Source organism: Grus americana, chromosome 2, assembly GCF_028858705.1.
Source record: "Grus americana isolate bGruAme1 chromosome 2, bGruAme1.mat, whole genome shotgun sequence".
NCBI classification, from domain to species: domain Eukaryota; kingdom Metazoa; phylum Chordata; class Aves; order Gruiformes; family Gruidae; genus Grus; species Grus americana.
In genome coordinates this window covers 14462205-14479593 of record NC_072853.1, presented here as the reverse complement: position 1 = coordinate 14479593, position 17389 = coordinate 14462205, and the positions used below count along the sequence as shown (strand labels likewise).

At 42.5% G+C, this 17389-nt stretch overlaps 1 protein-coding gene across 2 annotated transcripts in view; it reads right to left on the bottom strand.

Moving 5' to 3' along the window:
* Positions 1–17389, bottom strand: part of SNTB1 (syntrophin beta 1) — a 121198-nt gene that overhangs the window by 51099 nt on the left and 52710 nt on the right. For both annotated transcript variants that reach the window (XM_054815145.1, XM_054815144.1), the window contains exon 2: positions 5448–5664. In XM_054815145.1, coding sequence (XP_054671120.1) covers positions 5448–5664 — 217 coding nt within the window. The remainder of the gene's footprint in view (positions 1–5447; positions 5665–17389) is intronic.

The following is a 17389-nucleotide window of genomic DNA, read 5'->3' as shown; positions in this document are numbered from 1 at the left end:
AGAGAGCAGCTCAATAACAGCACAAGGAGCAAGGCACAAATTCCTTGGGGAGGTGTGGAGGGGGATTTTTTTATACTGGTAATGCACCCATTATAGTACCTTTACCTTTGCTCTATCCCCCATGCGTACATAAGTCCTTTCTCTTTCTCTTGCCCACCTGCAACACATGGTAACAGAAAAAAGACCCAAGCTTCCTAAACCAGAGGCCAGTCCTGCTAAGTCTGTACTGTCGATTAGGAAGGGAAGATTTCCAGCTCCCCGGGAAGCCCCACAGAACCGCCGGTGTCCACCCAGGGCTGACACAGCTCCAGCATGCTGCAGCGGTGCCAGCACAGTGATGGAAACGGTCCATCCTTAGTCCTGGGTCGGGGGTTCAGCCTTTGCCCAACACCTCACTCCATCCCTGCTTCTACGAGTAGCCAGTGTCCTTGACTGAGCCCACTGTTACCAAACTACCTCTTAAGAGGCAAAACCCACGATAAATGGGACCTATGCTCTACAAGAGCAGCCATTCTTGGTACCACAGTCACTCTCCACGGCAGTGCCCTGCCCCGTGTGAGCCTCACACCAGGGACGTGACTTGGGGGATCCGCTCCCTTGTCAGTGGGGAAAAAACCCAGGCTGCAAAGCTGCACACCTAAGCCATGCTGCTCGTCGGGGAGCATCCAGCCTTTGCTTTGTATACCAGTGGCTGCTCATGCCTGGCAACATCAAAGTACAGTCCTGTTTACCAAGCAGGAAACAGGCTGGGTGGAGGCATGAGCCAGCCCACGCTTTCATCAACAAGATGTCCAGACTCTTCTCCGCTGCCTAATACTTAACTCCCCACCCCCTCAGTCGCTCTTAAATCGTACCAGCATGAGCTTGAAGAGGTGCAGGAGCTAAATGTCTGTCTGTCTTTCCTTCATAGAATAGAATAGAATAGAATAGAATAGAATAGAATAGAATAGAATAGAATAGAATAGAATAGAATAGGACTATTTCAGTTGGAAAGGACTTAAAATGATCATCTACTCCAACTACCTGACCAGAAGTTAAAGCACGTTGTTAAAGGCATTGTCCAAATGCCCCTTAAACACTGACAGGCTTGGGGCATCGACCACCTCTCAAGGAAGCCTGTTCCAGTGTTTGACCACCCTGTCAGTAAAGAAATGCTTCCTCATGGCCAGTCTGAACATGTCAAGTGTTTTAGTCCTTTTAAAGAAAAATAGTTGTTCTTTGGATCAGCAGTGAAACTGGGAGCGCTGGCAGGTCCCAAACGGCACACGGATACGTTTCACAGAGTTTTACTGAAAAGGCATGGAGTTTCTACTAGTACTGACATCACCCATATAAATAATCAATCAGCCTCACAGCTGAAAATGCCTCAGGAAAACATTCAGGAAGTCAATTTTTGGACAGTGCTGTCCTGTACTAGTGTCACAGATCCCTGACTTCTACTTAAAGATGTTTGTCTTTTTATTTCATCTTCATGCCCTTCTGTTAACTTCTTAGGTTTGTTATCTGCATTCATGGCTCAAGTTTTTTGGCACAAGGACTAGTTTTTACTATGTCATATTAAATCTGGTTGAAACTCAATTTTTAAGAAGTTTCAACTTTTGTTTCCATGCTTTATTGTAACAAAAGTAAATACATCCAAATTCAGCAGAATTTGTTTTATATTTAAGATTTTTAAATGCCATTTCAGAATCACACAGGGATATTTCATGCTTACATAAATTACATGCTTATACACCAATTACAATTCAAAATGTTAAATCTCACTGACCCTGTAACTGTGCATTACTGGCATGTTATTGAATAATGTAAGAATTTTTTTGAAAAAAAAGAATATGTGCAAAAGGAACCAGTTTGGGGAGTAAGAGCTTTGCAATAAATCTTGTAAATACTTCTTTCAGTGAATCAGTACTTCCCAATGCAAATTAAAAAAAAAATCAAATTAATGAAGCGGCTTAAGTCCATAGCTGCCTTTGGAGTAAACAGGTCTCAGTCTGTCCTGCACCTCTCTCTTGTCCTGGGAAGCTCAGGTAATTCCCAGATGCAGCTCACTGCGCAGAGCCCAGAATGAACGGATACCAGCCAGTTCCTCTGCCAACTTTAAAACGCACCTGCTTAATTTTACCTTCTGATCATAATTCTCAGTCCAACCCTGAAATGAACAGATAAGGAAAGTTCCTGATCTGTTTCTCCGTGTGTCCTCGGTGTGAATTCTACAAACTGCACCCGTACTTGCTGCGGTGCTGCCACTGCGTGCAGCTGGCAGCTGGCACCACGCTGCTGGGAATCTGTCCTGGCTCATTTCTCTTGGCTTCAAAACCAAAGCAAACTTTTCCCATCAGAAGGCCGAATCCTGCCAATGAGTAACTTGATCCTTAAGATCCTTAAGACTGGATCTCTGCTGAAGTTCCCTGTAAGGATCACACTGCTCTGGACTCCTGCCACTGGAAAAACGTGATCTGTGCGCAGCAAGCGCTGGCAAGATCAGGCCCACACCTCCTGGGTTTGGCTGAATGAAGTGCAAACAGGATTTTAGGGTGATTTCAAAAGCAGATGAGAAAACCTTATGCCTCATTCCTCCAGGGAATGTCATGTCTCCTGTGCTGTGTACAGAAGTACCTTTGTATTATGTCCCAAGACTTTAAAAGCACCCGCAGAACAAATTGTATCTCAGAGAGCTATTTCCTTTATTTCCTTTTCTTTTTTTCCCTCCTATTCCTTAATATCATCACCAGAAATGAAAAGCTTTTTATAATGCAGTAAGATTTACTGCTTAGTGGTATTACCAGCTTTCACCATTCCCACACATCTCTTCATTGGGAGGGGATGCTCCTCTGTGAGTCCTTACATTAACCTTTACTGCTGCCACCAAGAAGGACACTCGCCAGTGAAAACATAGGCAAACGAGATTTCAGTAGTAATTATTTTAACCTAGTTTCTTCAGGCCTAAAGTATAACCATGGCCCCTGTGTCTAGAGGAGAATGACATAAATGCCACTAAGATGCTCTGCATCTTTTCTCCTGTTGCCATGTTTGTACTATTAAAAAAAGTTCCTAAACATTAAGTTTGGCATTGGTTTGTATTAAAGATTTTCTCCTTGGTATCTTACAGCTTTTTTAATCAGGTAACAGAGAAGACAATTCCCTACCTCCTTCAGAGTGAACCCACAGGCAAGTTAGGTGAAGGAGACATCTGAGAACCGTTGGCTCTAAAAGCACCAAACTTCACTCCTGCTCTGAAATGACAGGCTCACCAAACCGTCTGAGAGTAGACACAGATTTAGGAATCTCTTAACTGGGTCCAGCCTTCAAGGAGAAGCAGAAATCCTATGCAGGGCTACCAGCTTTAGTGGGAAAACCATATGTGTATCTTCCTCCATGCCCATTAAACCCACATTTCACTCCAGCTTTCTAAGAACTGGAGTTTTCCTTCGGGGTCCTTTAACATAGGTATCTTCTCATGCTGAACATCAAACCAGTTCAACCTGGTCCCACAAGCCTGCTATGACATGATCTCCAGCCTGCACTGGAGAAACATCTGCACTGGAAAACTCATGCCTTCTATGTCCATGCTTGGCCTCAGATGAAAATTAGCTCAGCTATGGTCCAAAGGAGCCCTTTTATGGCCAGCATGTGCTTTGGCAGCCTGCCAGCAGGGCTCTTCTGAGGCCATCCAGCAAAGTGACACCATCAGTTATAAGATCTATATGTGTCGGGCCACTGGGTTATGAAACAGAAGTGTCATAAGCATGTAAGGACATGGTTTGGGCTCTGCTGTGAACAAAGATCAAATTATTTTTGTGGAATCAGATTACTGTCTTGGGATATCTTCCAATGGGAAAGGGTGGCTGCATTGTAATAGCATTTCTACTGGGAAATATCAGTTCCAGTATTTAGAATTGTTAAAATCCCCTGAAACAGGTAAAGATGTGAGTCGATGGGATGCTACTGTTACACTGCAGCTAGCACGATGGTGAGGTACTGTGTGCTTGGATGGAAAAATCCAGCTTAGACTGTACAGTGCATTGTGTTGGACTACGGTAAAAAATCAGAAGTCACTCTTTCCACAGGAAATGACAGCAACACAAAATGAAAACTATGATAATAAGCAATATCACTCTCCCACGCGTTACTTCCTAGTAACACCTAAGAACACACACACTTGTAGCACACATCGAAAAAGTCAGCTCCATTGCAGAAGTATCACGAACAATGAGTGTGTGTCCCTCTGAATCAGTCCTCCTGGCTTTCAAACAAAACTGAGGACCAGGAGAGTGACAGAAGCCGAGAACTACAATATGGTGAAAAAAAAAAAAAAAGGGAAAAATGCTGAAAGAATGAAACCAACACGTGTAAAGCATTGTTACATTGTGCTGATTCAAACAATGGAACCTGCATGGGTATTTTTAAAATACACTCCATGGCAGAGACAACAACAAACTCTCAGGCTAGTGATAAAGCTGTCAAACCTCAGCATCTTAAAAACTATAAAGCCCAGGGGAAAAAAAAAAAAAGCTTAAAAGAAGGCCACACAAATATAAAAAAGAAGAAGGAAAATTACACAGATACTTTAAAAGTTTCTGAATTACAGTGCAAGAGATTCCAGGGGAACTCATCCTCCCTAAAGCCCCTTCTGCTCTCCCCTCTTCTCCTTATCTATCTCTGCAAAAGAAAGTGTAACTTTTATTTATGCCTATACATAAGTGCTAAGAATCAAAGGCATTACACGCAGCTTCTGGGCAAGCCAGCACACTGCAGGAAAACAAAAAGGCCATTATTTGGATGGAAGAGTCAGTCTGTATTACTGACTTGACCGGTCCCCTTTTTTATTAGCAGCTGTTAGAGCAGGGATCAGAGAGTGTGCTGGTGTGGTGCAGCTGTTCCACATATGTTATAAATAAGCGCTGGTAAAAGCTCATCCTATTTTTAACGTTAGGGGAAAAAAAACAAGTAGTCACAGAAATTCCCCATTAATGCCTTGTAAGTGGAACTTTTCTCCTATTCTTGACTTTAATGTCCAGAACTGAATGGACAAAACAGGCCATTCTTAAAATAATATTCATTAAAAAAAGAAAAGAAAATGCAATTTAGTGGAATTAGATTAAGTCAGCCCAGAAGATGTAACCAATTAGTGTGTACCGTGTCTTTTCCTTCAAAAGCAGACATTTAATTGGGATGAAAAAAACCTCCCGTGATTCCATTTCTAATAAAAATGTGGGATTACAGCACTGAAGAGTTTCTCTCGCACAACCTAAAGCTGAATTCAGCACCACACGGCTCAGACGCCACCACCCGCCCTTCCCAAACTGGTCCTCACTTGCCCCTCGATGGGTTGCTGTGTGCGGCCAGAGCCCATCACCAGCTCCTGCTCACCAACCCCAATGCTGAAAAGATCAACGACGATTCAACGCCAAGGCAAAGTCCCAGCCCCACGCAAAGCCCCCGCTCACCTGTTTTCGGGGTCTGACACCGTCATGTTGCGCGTCACGTAGCACATCTTGAGCGGTATTGTCTTCTTGTCTCTGTGGATGGAGAGCGAAAGCTGCGACAGGGGGTCAGCAGAGGCGCAACCCAAGCGGGGAGATTCGGGGGGAGGCGTCTCCCACCCAATTTCTGAAACAGGAGAGCCTTTCTTCACATAGGGGGTAGCTTCTCTCATGTACTTCACTATGAAAAAGAAAAAAAAAAAGAAAAGGGAAAGCAATAAATAAATGGATATTCAGCAGTTGCATCCCATGGGAGTTCTTTGAACTAGCACCGACCCTCAGTGCTGTTTATTATTTCTACTTGTCCAGCACCACGGCACTGGAAGTTGTGCAAATACAGATGGAGATGTGTCTGCAGCCCACCTCAGTACAGCGCAATGAGTAAAAGGGGGGAAAAGCACAGAATAGGCGAAATAAGAACATAGAGCTAATGTAAGGCCAGAAGAGCAATCCCACCTCTACTCGACAGGCTGTAAGTCCTGATGCAGCAGTTCCTAACTACAGAAGCTGTGGGCTGCCTGAGGTATAGGGAAGTTTTTAAGACAGACATCCAGCCAAGTGACAGTGAATCTGTTATTCCCCTATCTAAAATGTTCCAGCGATACTCCCAATGCTGCAAACTCACATCTCGCTTCTGGTTCACGCTTGTCAAGTGTCCCGCCACTGATCTCAACAGCTGTTTCTGCTTGCTGGGAAGCAGTTTTAGCTGATGTACTTGTACATATATACATGGAGTAAACAAAAACCAATTCACCTCTTAGCCTTCTCTTGGGGAAATAAAATTGAGTTCAAGCTTTTCGTGAGAGTGGAGGTGTTAGATTAGATCTCTTCTCAGCCTTTTCCAATGCTTTTTTGCAGTATGGATAGAAAAAGTGAATGTAGGATTCCCAAATGATCTTAATGTATGCAAAAATCAATACCTCTGTTACACTCATACTTCATATTCCCCTCTTTATGCAGGCAAATACTGCAACATTCTCCCTGTTTTTGAATTCTTTTGGCAGTTCAAGATGACTTTTGCTTTTCATGTGCTCAGGAAATCTGCCAGCCATGGTCTCCGGCTCCTTCACAAACCTGATGGAGCTCAGCCAAGAGAAGACCTCACATTTAAGCACCCTGGTTAAACATGTGTATCCAATGCACACGGCCGTGGCTGCCTAACTGGCTATCACCACTTGATTGTACCCATGACTCAAAGAGTGACGAGATGAACCGAAAGGGCAGGAGCACCATGAACTTATTTGGGGAAGCTATTAAAATGTTATGAGAGATGATTTCAAGGAAACGGTGCAGATAATCATGTCAGCTCGGCTGAAGAGGCTGGGAATGATTGAATAACAAAAAGATGGGTAAATTACAAAAGGACATTGTGGTGAAGGAGGTTAAATTAGGGAAAGCAGACTGAAGTTTTTAAGTTCAACGTGAAAGCAAGGGAAGTATTCAGACGAGTGGAGAACGACAACGGTGTTTCTGTCAAAGCCGCAGATAAGGTGGGTAATTTCAGCAGCACTGTTTTCAAGGCACTTCATAACAGCTTTACCAAGAGAGACACCTGTGCAGAGCTAGAGTCCAGGCTCTGCGAGCATCTATTGCCATCTTTCCTCTAAAACACCTTAGTGCACATATTGCCATTGCTTTCTCTCCTTTTTAAAAATCTATTAACCTCAATATTAAGGACTTCTGTGTTGAGGTATGTTACAGAATATTCCTCTGTGAGAAGGATCATTTGTGATTTATCAGAAATGCTGTCCTACTCAACACTGCTGATTTGATTTCTTTGCCTCATACTATTCTGACTAATTTTTGAAATTCATTTCTTCCCTGCTCAGGGAAGGGCTGCACGAGATTCTACCAGGCTTCCAAAAACTGTTTAAGGCAAAGGGTGTCGAGACTGATTTTTTTATTTGTTTGTAGACATCTGCTTGGAGTCCATTATCTAAAAACCTGTGTCTTTTAACTCTCAAAACCAGTGCCCATCCTTGGGCACTCCTTAAAATACCTGACTTTTCAAAGGTGATGACAATGAGCAGTTTTAGCCAGTGCCATACAGACATTGGTTTTAGCAGTCAGCATCTCAGTTTGGATGTACTCATGGCCTTTGGGAAACAGAGGCTAAACACATGTTTTAGATGTGTAAATCTATTCCTGTTTACACTGAACAAATATGAATTTGTCATTCACTTAGATGGGAGGAACAGCTGAAGGTGTAAAAATCATATTTGACTGCAAACAAAATTCTGTTCCCTTTAAAATTAGAGATTATCAATTAATCTGTTGAAAAAAGTATTCCAGTTGGCTTTAGAACTCCGTTACAGTAACACACCAGCAAACGTGATGCTAAATAAAGGTCCAGGTCTCAACAGTGTAGCTATTTCATCTGTGCTATTTTCATCCTTTTTCAGCTGCAGCTATATGCATTCGACCTGAGCATCTTTTAATCAAGGAAAGGAGAGAGGGGCAGGAGGAGGAAGGAAGTTGAAGTGAGAAATTTGGCTCTAAACCTAAGCAGGAACACAAAATGTGAATTTAATTCCCCAGAGCTGGGGACAGAAGAAAAGAGCCATCCCTTCCATGTGCCAAGAAGCCAGGCTTCCATGCAAAGCACCGGTGAATTCGTGTCAGGCAGCTGCACTGTTTCAGAAACGCCTGGGGAAGAGGAAGCAGGAGCAGGAGAGAGCAGAAACAGAACCCTCTTTCCACAAACTGAGTCTTAAACACAGCAAAAGTCAAGAAAATTACCTTGAGGAAAAATGTCCTATGCAAACTCCTGCCAACTTCTGAACTGCCAGACATCTAGTTTCTACTAACTCTCAATAGGAGATGGTTGCTCAGCTCATGGAGACTTACATGAATAAAGACCCGTTAATATACTGGTAAACTGCTGAACACCATCTTCCTACAAAATTCTACAGAAGAATTAAAAAAAGAAAGTGAATATAGGTTTTCTGTAAAAAAAAAAAAAAGATTTAAGTAGTTTTCCATTAATTACTTCCTACTTCCCACTAAATACAAGCACAGCTCTCTAGATTCATCGCTGAATTCTGCTGGGTTTTACAAACCAGACTTTATGGCTCTTACATATTCAAATGTGTTTCGTATTTTAAAAGCCCACAAATGGATACATATAAATGCACAAATGGAATATGGGAGTGGAACAGGTGGCAGAACTTGATCCATTTATATAATTTTTTGTATTACTTAAATTTCAGAGCCACCGTTTTCCATTTGCCCCATCAACATCCATAATTACACGTCCATAACCAAAGTCCAGTTTATGAATTTAGCTGATATAAGGCACACGCTGTTCAGATGACACATAAGTTTTATCAGCAATTATTTCCTATTTACCTCTAAACTCTGGATGCAAATACTGCAGTACACTCTGTTTTATACCAGTACACAAATAACCCTACTACACAAAGAGCAATTTATGGTGACCCCACACGTGTCTACATTTTGCAGTCTTAACCAGTTCTTAATCCACCTAGCAGAAAACAAGTTGATACCAGTATGTGTTATGGGCATATTCCTATTCCACACTGCACTATCTGAGAATCTTGAATGCAGCAATGTTAATGTATAACTGAAGTTATATAATTCGCTTCCATCATCAAGTTTTAAGACCAGAAAAAATATGATACAGACTGTTGGACATTAAAGTAATAAAGTGGATAATATTCTGTTCTCAGATCATTACCCTCAAGAGCTAGATTTCCCTTTGGCTACAGTAGCACAAATCCAAGTACTGACTGAAAAAGAAAGCAGCTGTAGAGAGCACTGTTTTTTTATATTGCCAATGAAACTATCTAATGGATTAACCCCCCAAAACATTTAATAAAATTAAATAAGGCATGCTGCTGTATAACAACTCTGAGTTATGTATAACTATTCTATAGGCATGTATATATATGTCTTCAGAATAAATACGTGTAATATATATATAAATATTGAATATCTATTTATATAAAAATGCTACATTCTTTAAGACCACCCGAATGTACTCTGCAAACATAGAAACCAACATGCAAGGACTGAGAAAAAATTCTAATGGTTTCATTATTATAACTCAATTTACTGATAGCCTGTAATTTCAGTCAAGAGTTGTTTAAACTCATCCATTTGATGCTATAGCTCAACCTCAGAGATCCTTATATTCAGTACTAATTAATGATACATGCCCTTTTGGTGCACCACTAATTAGAAACTGTGGTCAAGCAATTAAAATTCCAATCTCCGGAGTGCCCCTCCCCACAAAGAGGAAGGGAAGTGGCAATCAAATGAATTAATCCACTGATACACATTGAAATACTTTGCATTTATTTTTTGATCTGCAAGACAGGCAATGTAGGTTCCAAAAAAGCACTTCATTCACAGGCATTTCTGCCAAGTCCCAAGTCTCCACAATTAATCCTTTGTTACTGTTCACAGATGACTTTGGGTTTTTTTGGGGGGAAAGAAGCAGGCTTTTAATGAGAGAAATACTACAGACCAACTTGGTCAGGTTCTTGGCCAGACGCAGTTCTGAGGAACTGGGACTCTTCTAACACATTCAGACTGTTTCCTAGGAGGAAAGACAAAGACCACTGAAGAGAAGCCAGCACTCCCGAGCAAAGCTCTGTGGTTACTATAGGAATGAGGACAGGATGTGTAGGTTTACAATATGAAAGCAAAAGGAACAACATGCCCGAATCTGCTCGAAGAAAGATGATCAAGGAATTCCCCTTTGCAGGGGAAAAGCACAGAGTTTCCTCTTTATGCATTCGTTCTCTCCTAAGTAAGTACTCAGAGACAACTACCAAAGGTAAGTAGAAACCATCACCCAGAAACCTCTTGAGGCTGTTTTCAAAGGATGCGCTAACGTTATTGATACCTATAGCCAAAAAAGATAGGTTTTCCAAAGTTCCCATAAATCCGCCTTCATCTGGTCTGTTTTTTGCCATGGTAAAAGATGGCCCAGAAAAGAGTAGCTAGGCAAGTCCTCCACCATACTTAAGACATTGTAAGACTGCATGGAGGGATCAACCTTTGGAGTCACTCGAGCCCACAAATTGAACATGATGAGATGAATTGCTTTCATCAGCTTACTCAGTATGGAGGGGCTTTTTAATTCGTCTACGCTGAAGCAATTACACCAGACCATCTGCAAGGGTATTGCGGGCAGCATGGCATACAAAAACTTTTCCTGCAAAAATGATTCGTGGTTAGTTTGAGAAGAGCTGCTAATGCAGAACTAGAGGAGGCCCAACCTGCACGTACGCAGTTCCCACCTGGAACGGAGGAAACAAATGAAGACAAACGCTTCTGAGATTGCAGACAGCACCACTACAAGTCCAAGTTAACAGCTCAGAGCTATCTAACAGCTGCTGAAGTGATACTGTCCCAAGGAAAAAAAAGTGGACGGTAGCAAAATGTGTAAGTAATCACTGCAGTAACGTGGCCTTCAGAAGGGCAGATCAGCCAAGCAAGTCAATCACTCAGCATGGTCGTGTCGTATCGCTTGATGAAACACTAAAACACAGAATTTGCAGTCTAGCAGTTTTGGTAAGGCACAAACCAAAATACCCCAACTGGTTTCAAAGCTAGTTGTAACTGAAAGGAGAAGTCTTGCCACAAAATTTATAAACTGTGCCCATGCAATGCCAACATTAATGGAGAGTATTTTACACTAATGTCAATGGAACTGAGATTAACAGAGCTGGAGGTCTACTGTATTAAAATTAATTACCATGATACCAGAATTGTCTGCTAGGTTTTATGCTAGAGATCAAATTTCCACCAAACTCAAGCAAACCGCATGCCCTACAGTGAAGACACGTGTATAAAAATCAGATGAGGATCTGTCCATCTGCTGGTGCCATCATTGAAACTAAAACCCAAATACTTGAAGAAAAGAGTTTATGAATCAGATCATCTATGAAGATGTGTCACACGACCCTTTCAACAGCTTTAATGTGCGCATAAACCAAAACCCAGTCAACGATCCTGCTTATGAGTGTTTCCACTCCATTTCCTACAGAAACATCTGTTACTACGTTCAGACAAGTTACATCCATTAACATCATCTGCTTTGCTCCATGCTGAAAGGGATTTGAAATAGTAAACCACTTGATCTGCCAAGAGCATCAGACCTCCACCTCTGGGAAATGATGCAAATTAGTTAAAATAAACACCTTGTGAGAATACAAATCCCCTTTATGCTTTGGCCATTTCTCACACTGTAGTGAGACTAAGTTGAATTTACCATTTTCTGCTGTTTTTAAATTAATGCAGCTGAATTCAGTGTAAGTTGCATCATCCCTTAAAGAGACAAGCTTGGATCTAAATTGTAAGGTTTTTAAAATTCTTTTTAAAATAAATTCAATGTATGTACTTATTATATTTTTTATTTGGAAGAGATGAATGAGTGTTTCGAAAGAGAAACTTCAGGAGACAAACATGCCTTTAAGATAAAGTTCACCTGAAGGGAAGGCATTAGCAATTGGTGCCAAAAGGCTGCTGGTAAGCAACCAGGCTTCAAGTGAGCTACAAGCTTTCAGCAAGCTACAAACAGGCTGGGTGAAAAATATCATCAATTGCATTTTAAAAATATAAAGACTAATTCACTGTGTTCCTTGAAATTAGCAGTTGCTTCTACAAAAAAGGTAGAGCAATGTTAGGCAGAGCTGTAAGCACCATCACACACTTGCACCCAAAAAAAATGAGGGCAGCTCCTGTTCAAAGCACCTTGCAATCAGCAGTTTTGTGTGGTTAAGAGAATTTATTTGTCAATGAGGTAAAGAGACTTGTGGTTCAGACAGCAAACTGAGGGATCAGCGTGCCCAGGCCCCCATCAAACAGGAGAAAAAGGGCTGCTCTCAGGAAGCCATGCAAGAGTGCAACCTGTGAAACCTCATGGTTTTGATAACCTGAACAGGGCACAGTGACCAGCCACGTTGTGTTATCCATAGCAGGTCTCAAAAAACAGAACTCACTACCAAAGATGTCTTAGAAGTCAAGAGAAAACTCAGCAGCAAGTCTTGGCAGGAGGCACAGACAGCCTTCTCCTTCCCACCTGCACCTGGGACCTTCCTTTTCCGCTCTGATTTCAGCACTTGTGGAGCTGGAGATTCCATTCCCAGGCCATCCCCTGCATCTGTGTAACACCAAAAAACCTTCAGAGTTACTTTTCCTTGGTTTCTTTTCCTGAGACTTTGCCTATGATGTGAGCTGATGCAAACATTGATTCCCTAGGCCTGATGTTCCCCTTCAGTAACACTCTCTTAACCCTTTCTGAGTTTCCTCAATGCAAATGTGCCTAGGGAGTGAAGGCTTTAAATGTCTGCTTATCAGCGTATCAGTTTTGTCAACTGCAAAACTTAGCAAATATTAATCACAGAATCACACAGAATCACAGAACGGTAGGGTTGGAAGGGACCTCTGGAGATCATCTAGTCCAACCCCCCTGCTAGAGCAGGATCACCTAGAGCAGGTTGCACAGGATCGTGTCCAGGTGGGTTTTGAATATCTCCAGAGAAGGAGCTCCACAACCTCTCTGGGCAGCCTGTTCCAGTGCTCGGTCACCCTCAAAGTGAAGAAGTTTTTCCTCACATTCAGATGGAACTTCCTGTGTTCCAGTTTGTGCCTGTTGCCCCTTGTCCTGTCACTGAGCACCACTGAAAAGAGTCTGGACCCTTCCTCTTGACATCTGCCCTTTAGATATTTATAAGTATTGATGAGATTCATTTTCATTCCTCCACAAAACCATGGTTTTATACGCCTCGTAGAGCAAGCATGAGCAAACCACGCAACCTACTCCTCCCCAGTCTATATTAGAGAGCCTGAAAGCTTTGCTTGCAGTCAGCATTTCCCACCCCTTTCTCCCTGCTGTCACTTGGAGCTGGTCACTACTAACCATCCCCTTTCAGCTCCTTTGTGAGTTATATTACTGACTTCTAATATTGTTATTCTAATATTAGTATTAGTCCATGTTTGAGGCTAAGAGCACACGTGGTCAAGAAAGCAGGACTAGTTTCAACGCTGGAGTGAGATCTTTGTGTTTCTGTTCAAAATAGCTTAACAGAAACTAAACTAACACGAACTTCTGTCGCACAGAATCACAGTGAAACCTGAGGCTGGATCATTGGTCTGGTTCAGAGCTCTAAGTATGCGACGCTTGCTAGCACTTGAGCTGATGGAGTGACCAAACACAGTCACAGGTTGCTGGTAACCTGGTACAGAAAATTTCAAGATTGCAAATTAATAGCGAACTACAGACTCTTAACAGTTGATGTTGCTCAATATTTTCCATTACAATTTCCATTACTCATACCTACTATACTGAATGTGCTACGGTTTCCTTCAAGTTATTTAGCTTATTTTAAGTCCCGAAGTTTCTGTTTCGATAAATCGGATATATTCGGTTCTGTTTTTTGATATGTCACTAATGATAAACGCATGAATTCTAGTGGCAAGGTCCCATAAGCTATTCATCTGTCTTCCAAAAATGTTATGGACTTCCCCAAAGTAAATGCAGAGATCTCTTTCTCTTTATAATCTGAAAAACAAATTTTAGCTTCTAAATACTCTGTAATCCCCAAAAGTACAATATTTGGTTAAAAAGGAGATGCTTTGGCTTGATCTAGAAGGAGACACTGACAGTATCTTGAAGAGCTTGTACTCAAAAGAAGCACTACTCAGTGGAGAAGAGGGAGCAGCTACATTGCACAAGTGTCCCTTATCAAATAAACTAAAAATTGAAAAAAACGCAAGCAGTAGCTATATAACTTACTACATTTTTATGTAAAATGTGACACAGCTCATTTGCTACATTGTTACGTGACATTATGAACTCTACAATTAGAACTCTGCAAATCTTCCATAATGGAAGTGGAAAACATCTGAAACAGGCAATTTGGGAGCTGAACATGGAAATTAGCAGTCACATTTTGAGCAAAACCATTGCAGGACCTGTGAGTCACTCATTGATAATCAAACTGGGGCTTCTGCTTGTCTCCAAGGCAGAATGTTTCATAATTTAAAAAAATAAAAAAAGAAGTTTTAGTTACATGATATTAGGACTAGGTCATCATACTCCTTGTAACTCAAAGTACAACAGAAAAATGCGGCTTCATGTAAAGCAGGGAAATGAAGCAAAATACATTTCTTCAGTGGACTCACAGTACTCGGATTCCTAAAGACCATCTCCTACCCAATACTGACATATTGTATTTTAAAATCTTTTATATAAATCTCTGGAATAAGTTGATTCAGAATTTCTCATGTGCTGCTCATGCTTGTTGTTTCCCACTCTCTGTTAGTATTTATAGAACCCTCTCCAATCACCCACACGCTCAGATGGAATTCAAGGTGTCTGGCATCGCCAGCATGCTATAATTTTTCTATTTACATGAGTAATCTCAAGTGTCAGAACAAATATTTCAACCGCTAGTGATTATGTGAAAAATACATAAGGGCATTACGGTTTTAGAGCATGCTGTTATTTCAGCAGTCACACAAATCATTAAGTAGTACAGGATAGACTGAAAATGGCACTCACTGAGGGAAATTATTATGCCGCGTATGATTGTACCTGTTTTACAGATGGCTAAACTGACACAGGCAAGTTAAAATGCCTTCCTCAAAGTCATGCAGTAAGTCAGTGACAGAGTTCTCAGCATTAAACTTAATTTCTAGCCCTTTACAACTTTTCATTTTTAAACAACCCAAAGGGATCCCAGTGCCAGTGAAAACTGGATTCACAATGCTCAGTCTTCTCCCTAGAGGAAGACCTTGAAGACCTTCCAAGATCCCCCAGATTTATTTTGAGGAGCAAGGCTGCAATCACTTCCAAATTTTCAAAGTTCAACATTTTCATTCTTCATTGGAGAACACCAAGAGCTTTGAAAATTAAAAAACTCAGGGCACTCACTCACCTAACAATTTGACGCATCTCCTGTGGCTGGGCTATCCATCAGATCACCATAAAGGTCATAGAATCATAGAATCATAGAATCTTTAATGTTGGAAAAGACCTCTAAGATCATCAAGTCCAACTATCAACACACCACCACCATGTCTACTAAACCACATCCCGAAGTGCCACGTCTACACATTTTTTGAACACCTCCAGGGATGGTGACTCCACCACCTCTCTGGGCAGCCTGTTCCAATGCCTGAGCACTCTTTCAGTGAACAATTTTTTCCTAACATCTAATCTAAACCTCCCCTGACGCATCTTCAGACCATTTCCTCTTGTCCTTTTGCTATTTACTTGGGAGAAGAGACCAACACCCACCTCACTATAACCTCCTTTGAGGTAGTTGTAGAGAGCAATAAGGTCTCCCCTCAGCCTCCTCTTCTCTAGCCTAAACAACCCCAGTTCCCTCAGACACTCCTCATTAAGATCTGTGCTCCAGTCCCTTGACCAGCTTTGTTGCCCTTCTCTGCCCTGCTCCAGCACCTCAATGTCCTTCTTCTACTGAGGGGCCCAAAACTGAACACAGTGCTCGTGCAGCCTCACCAGAGCCAAGTACAGGGGGACGATCACTTCCCTAGTCCTGCTGGCCACACTATTCCTGACATAAGCCAGGATGCTGTTGGCCTTCTTGGCCACCTGACCACACCTCATGTTCAGCTCATGTTCAGCCGGCTGTCAACCAGCACTCCCAGGTCCTTTTCCACCAGACAGCTTTCCAGCCACTCTTCCCCAAGCCTGTAGCATTGCATGGGGTTGTTGTGACCCAAGTGCAGGACCCAGCACTTGGCCTTGTTGCACCTCATACAGTTGGCCTCGGCCCATCAATTCAGCCTGTCCAGGTCTCTCTGTAGAGCCTTCCTACCCTCAAGCAGATCGACACTCCCACCCAATTTTGTGTCATCTGCAAACTTACTGAGGCCGCACTCAATCCCCTCATCCAGATCATTGATAAAGATATTAAACAAGAGTGGCCCCAAGACTGAGCCCTAGGGAACACTGCTTGTGACTGGCCACCAACTGGATTTAACTCTGTTCACCACAAATCTCTGGGCTCAGCCTTCCAGCCAGTTTTTTACCCAGCAAAGAGTGCACCTGTCGAAGCCATGAGCCACCAGCTTCTCTAGGAGAATGCTGTGGGAGACCATGTCGAAGGCTTTACTAAAGTCCAGGTAGATAACATCCACAGCCTTGCCCTCATCCACTAGGCGGGTCACCTGGTCCTAGAAGGAGATCAGGTTGGTCAAGCAGGACCTGCCTTTCATGAACCCGTGCTGGCTGGGCCTGATCCCCTGGTTGTCCTGCACCTGCCTGGTAAGCGGGTGAGCACACTCAAGATGAGCGACTCCATAATCTTGCCCGGTACCAACGTCAGGCTGACAGGTCTGTAGTTCCCTGGATTGTCCTTCCAGCCCTTCTCGTAGATGGGCGTCACATTGGCCAGCCTCCAGTCATCTGGGACCTTCCCTGTTAACCAGGACTGTTGATAAATGACGGAGAGTGGCTTGGCAAATTCTTCTGCCAGCTCCCTCAGTAGTCTCGGGTAGATCCCATCTGGCCCCATAGACTTGTGAGTGTCCAGGTGGCGTAGCAGGTCGTTAACTGCTTCCTCCTGGATTATGGGAAGTTTATTCTGCTCTCTGTCCCTGTCTTCCAGCTCAGGAGGCTGAATGCCCTGGGGGAAGCTGGTCTGACTATCAAAGACTGAGGCAAAGAACGCATTAAATACCTCAGCCTTTTCCCCATCCTTGGTGGCCATGTTCCCCTCTGCATCCAATAAAGGATGGAGATTCTCCTTAGTGCTCTTTTTGTTGTTAATGTATTTGTAAAAACACATTTCGTTATCCTTTACAACAGTGGCCAGATTGAGTTCTAGCTGGGCTTTTGCCTTTCTAATTTTATCTCTGCATGACCTAACAAGATCTCTATATCTTCCTGAGTTGCCTGCCCCTTC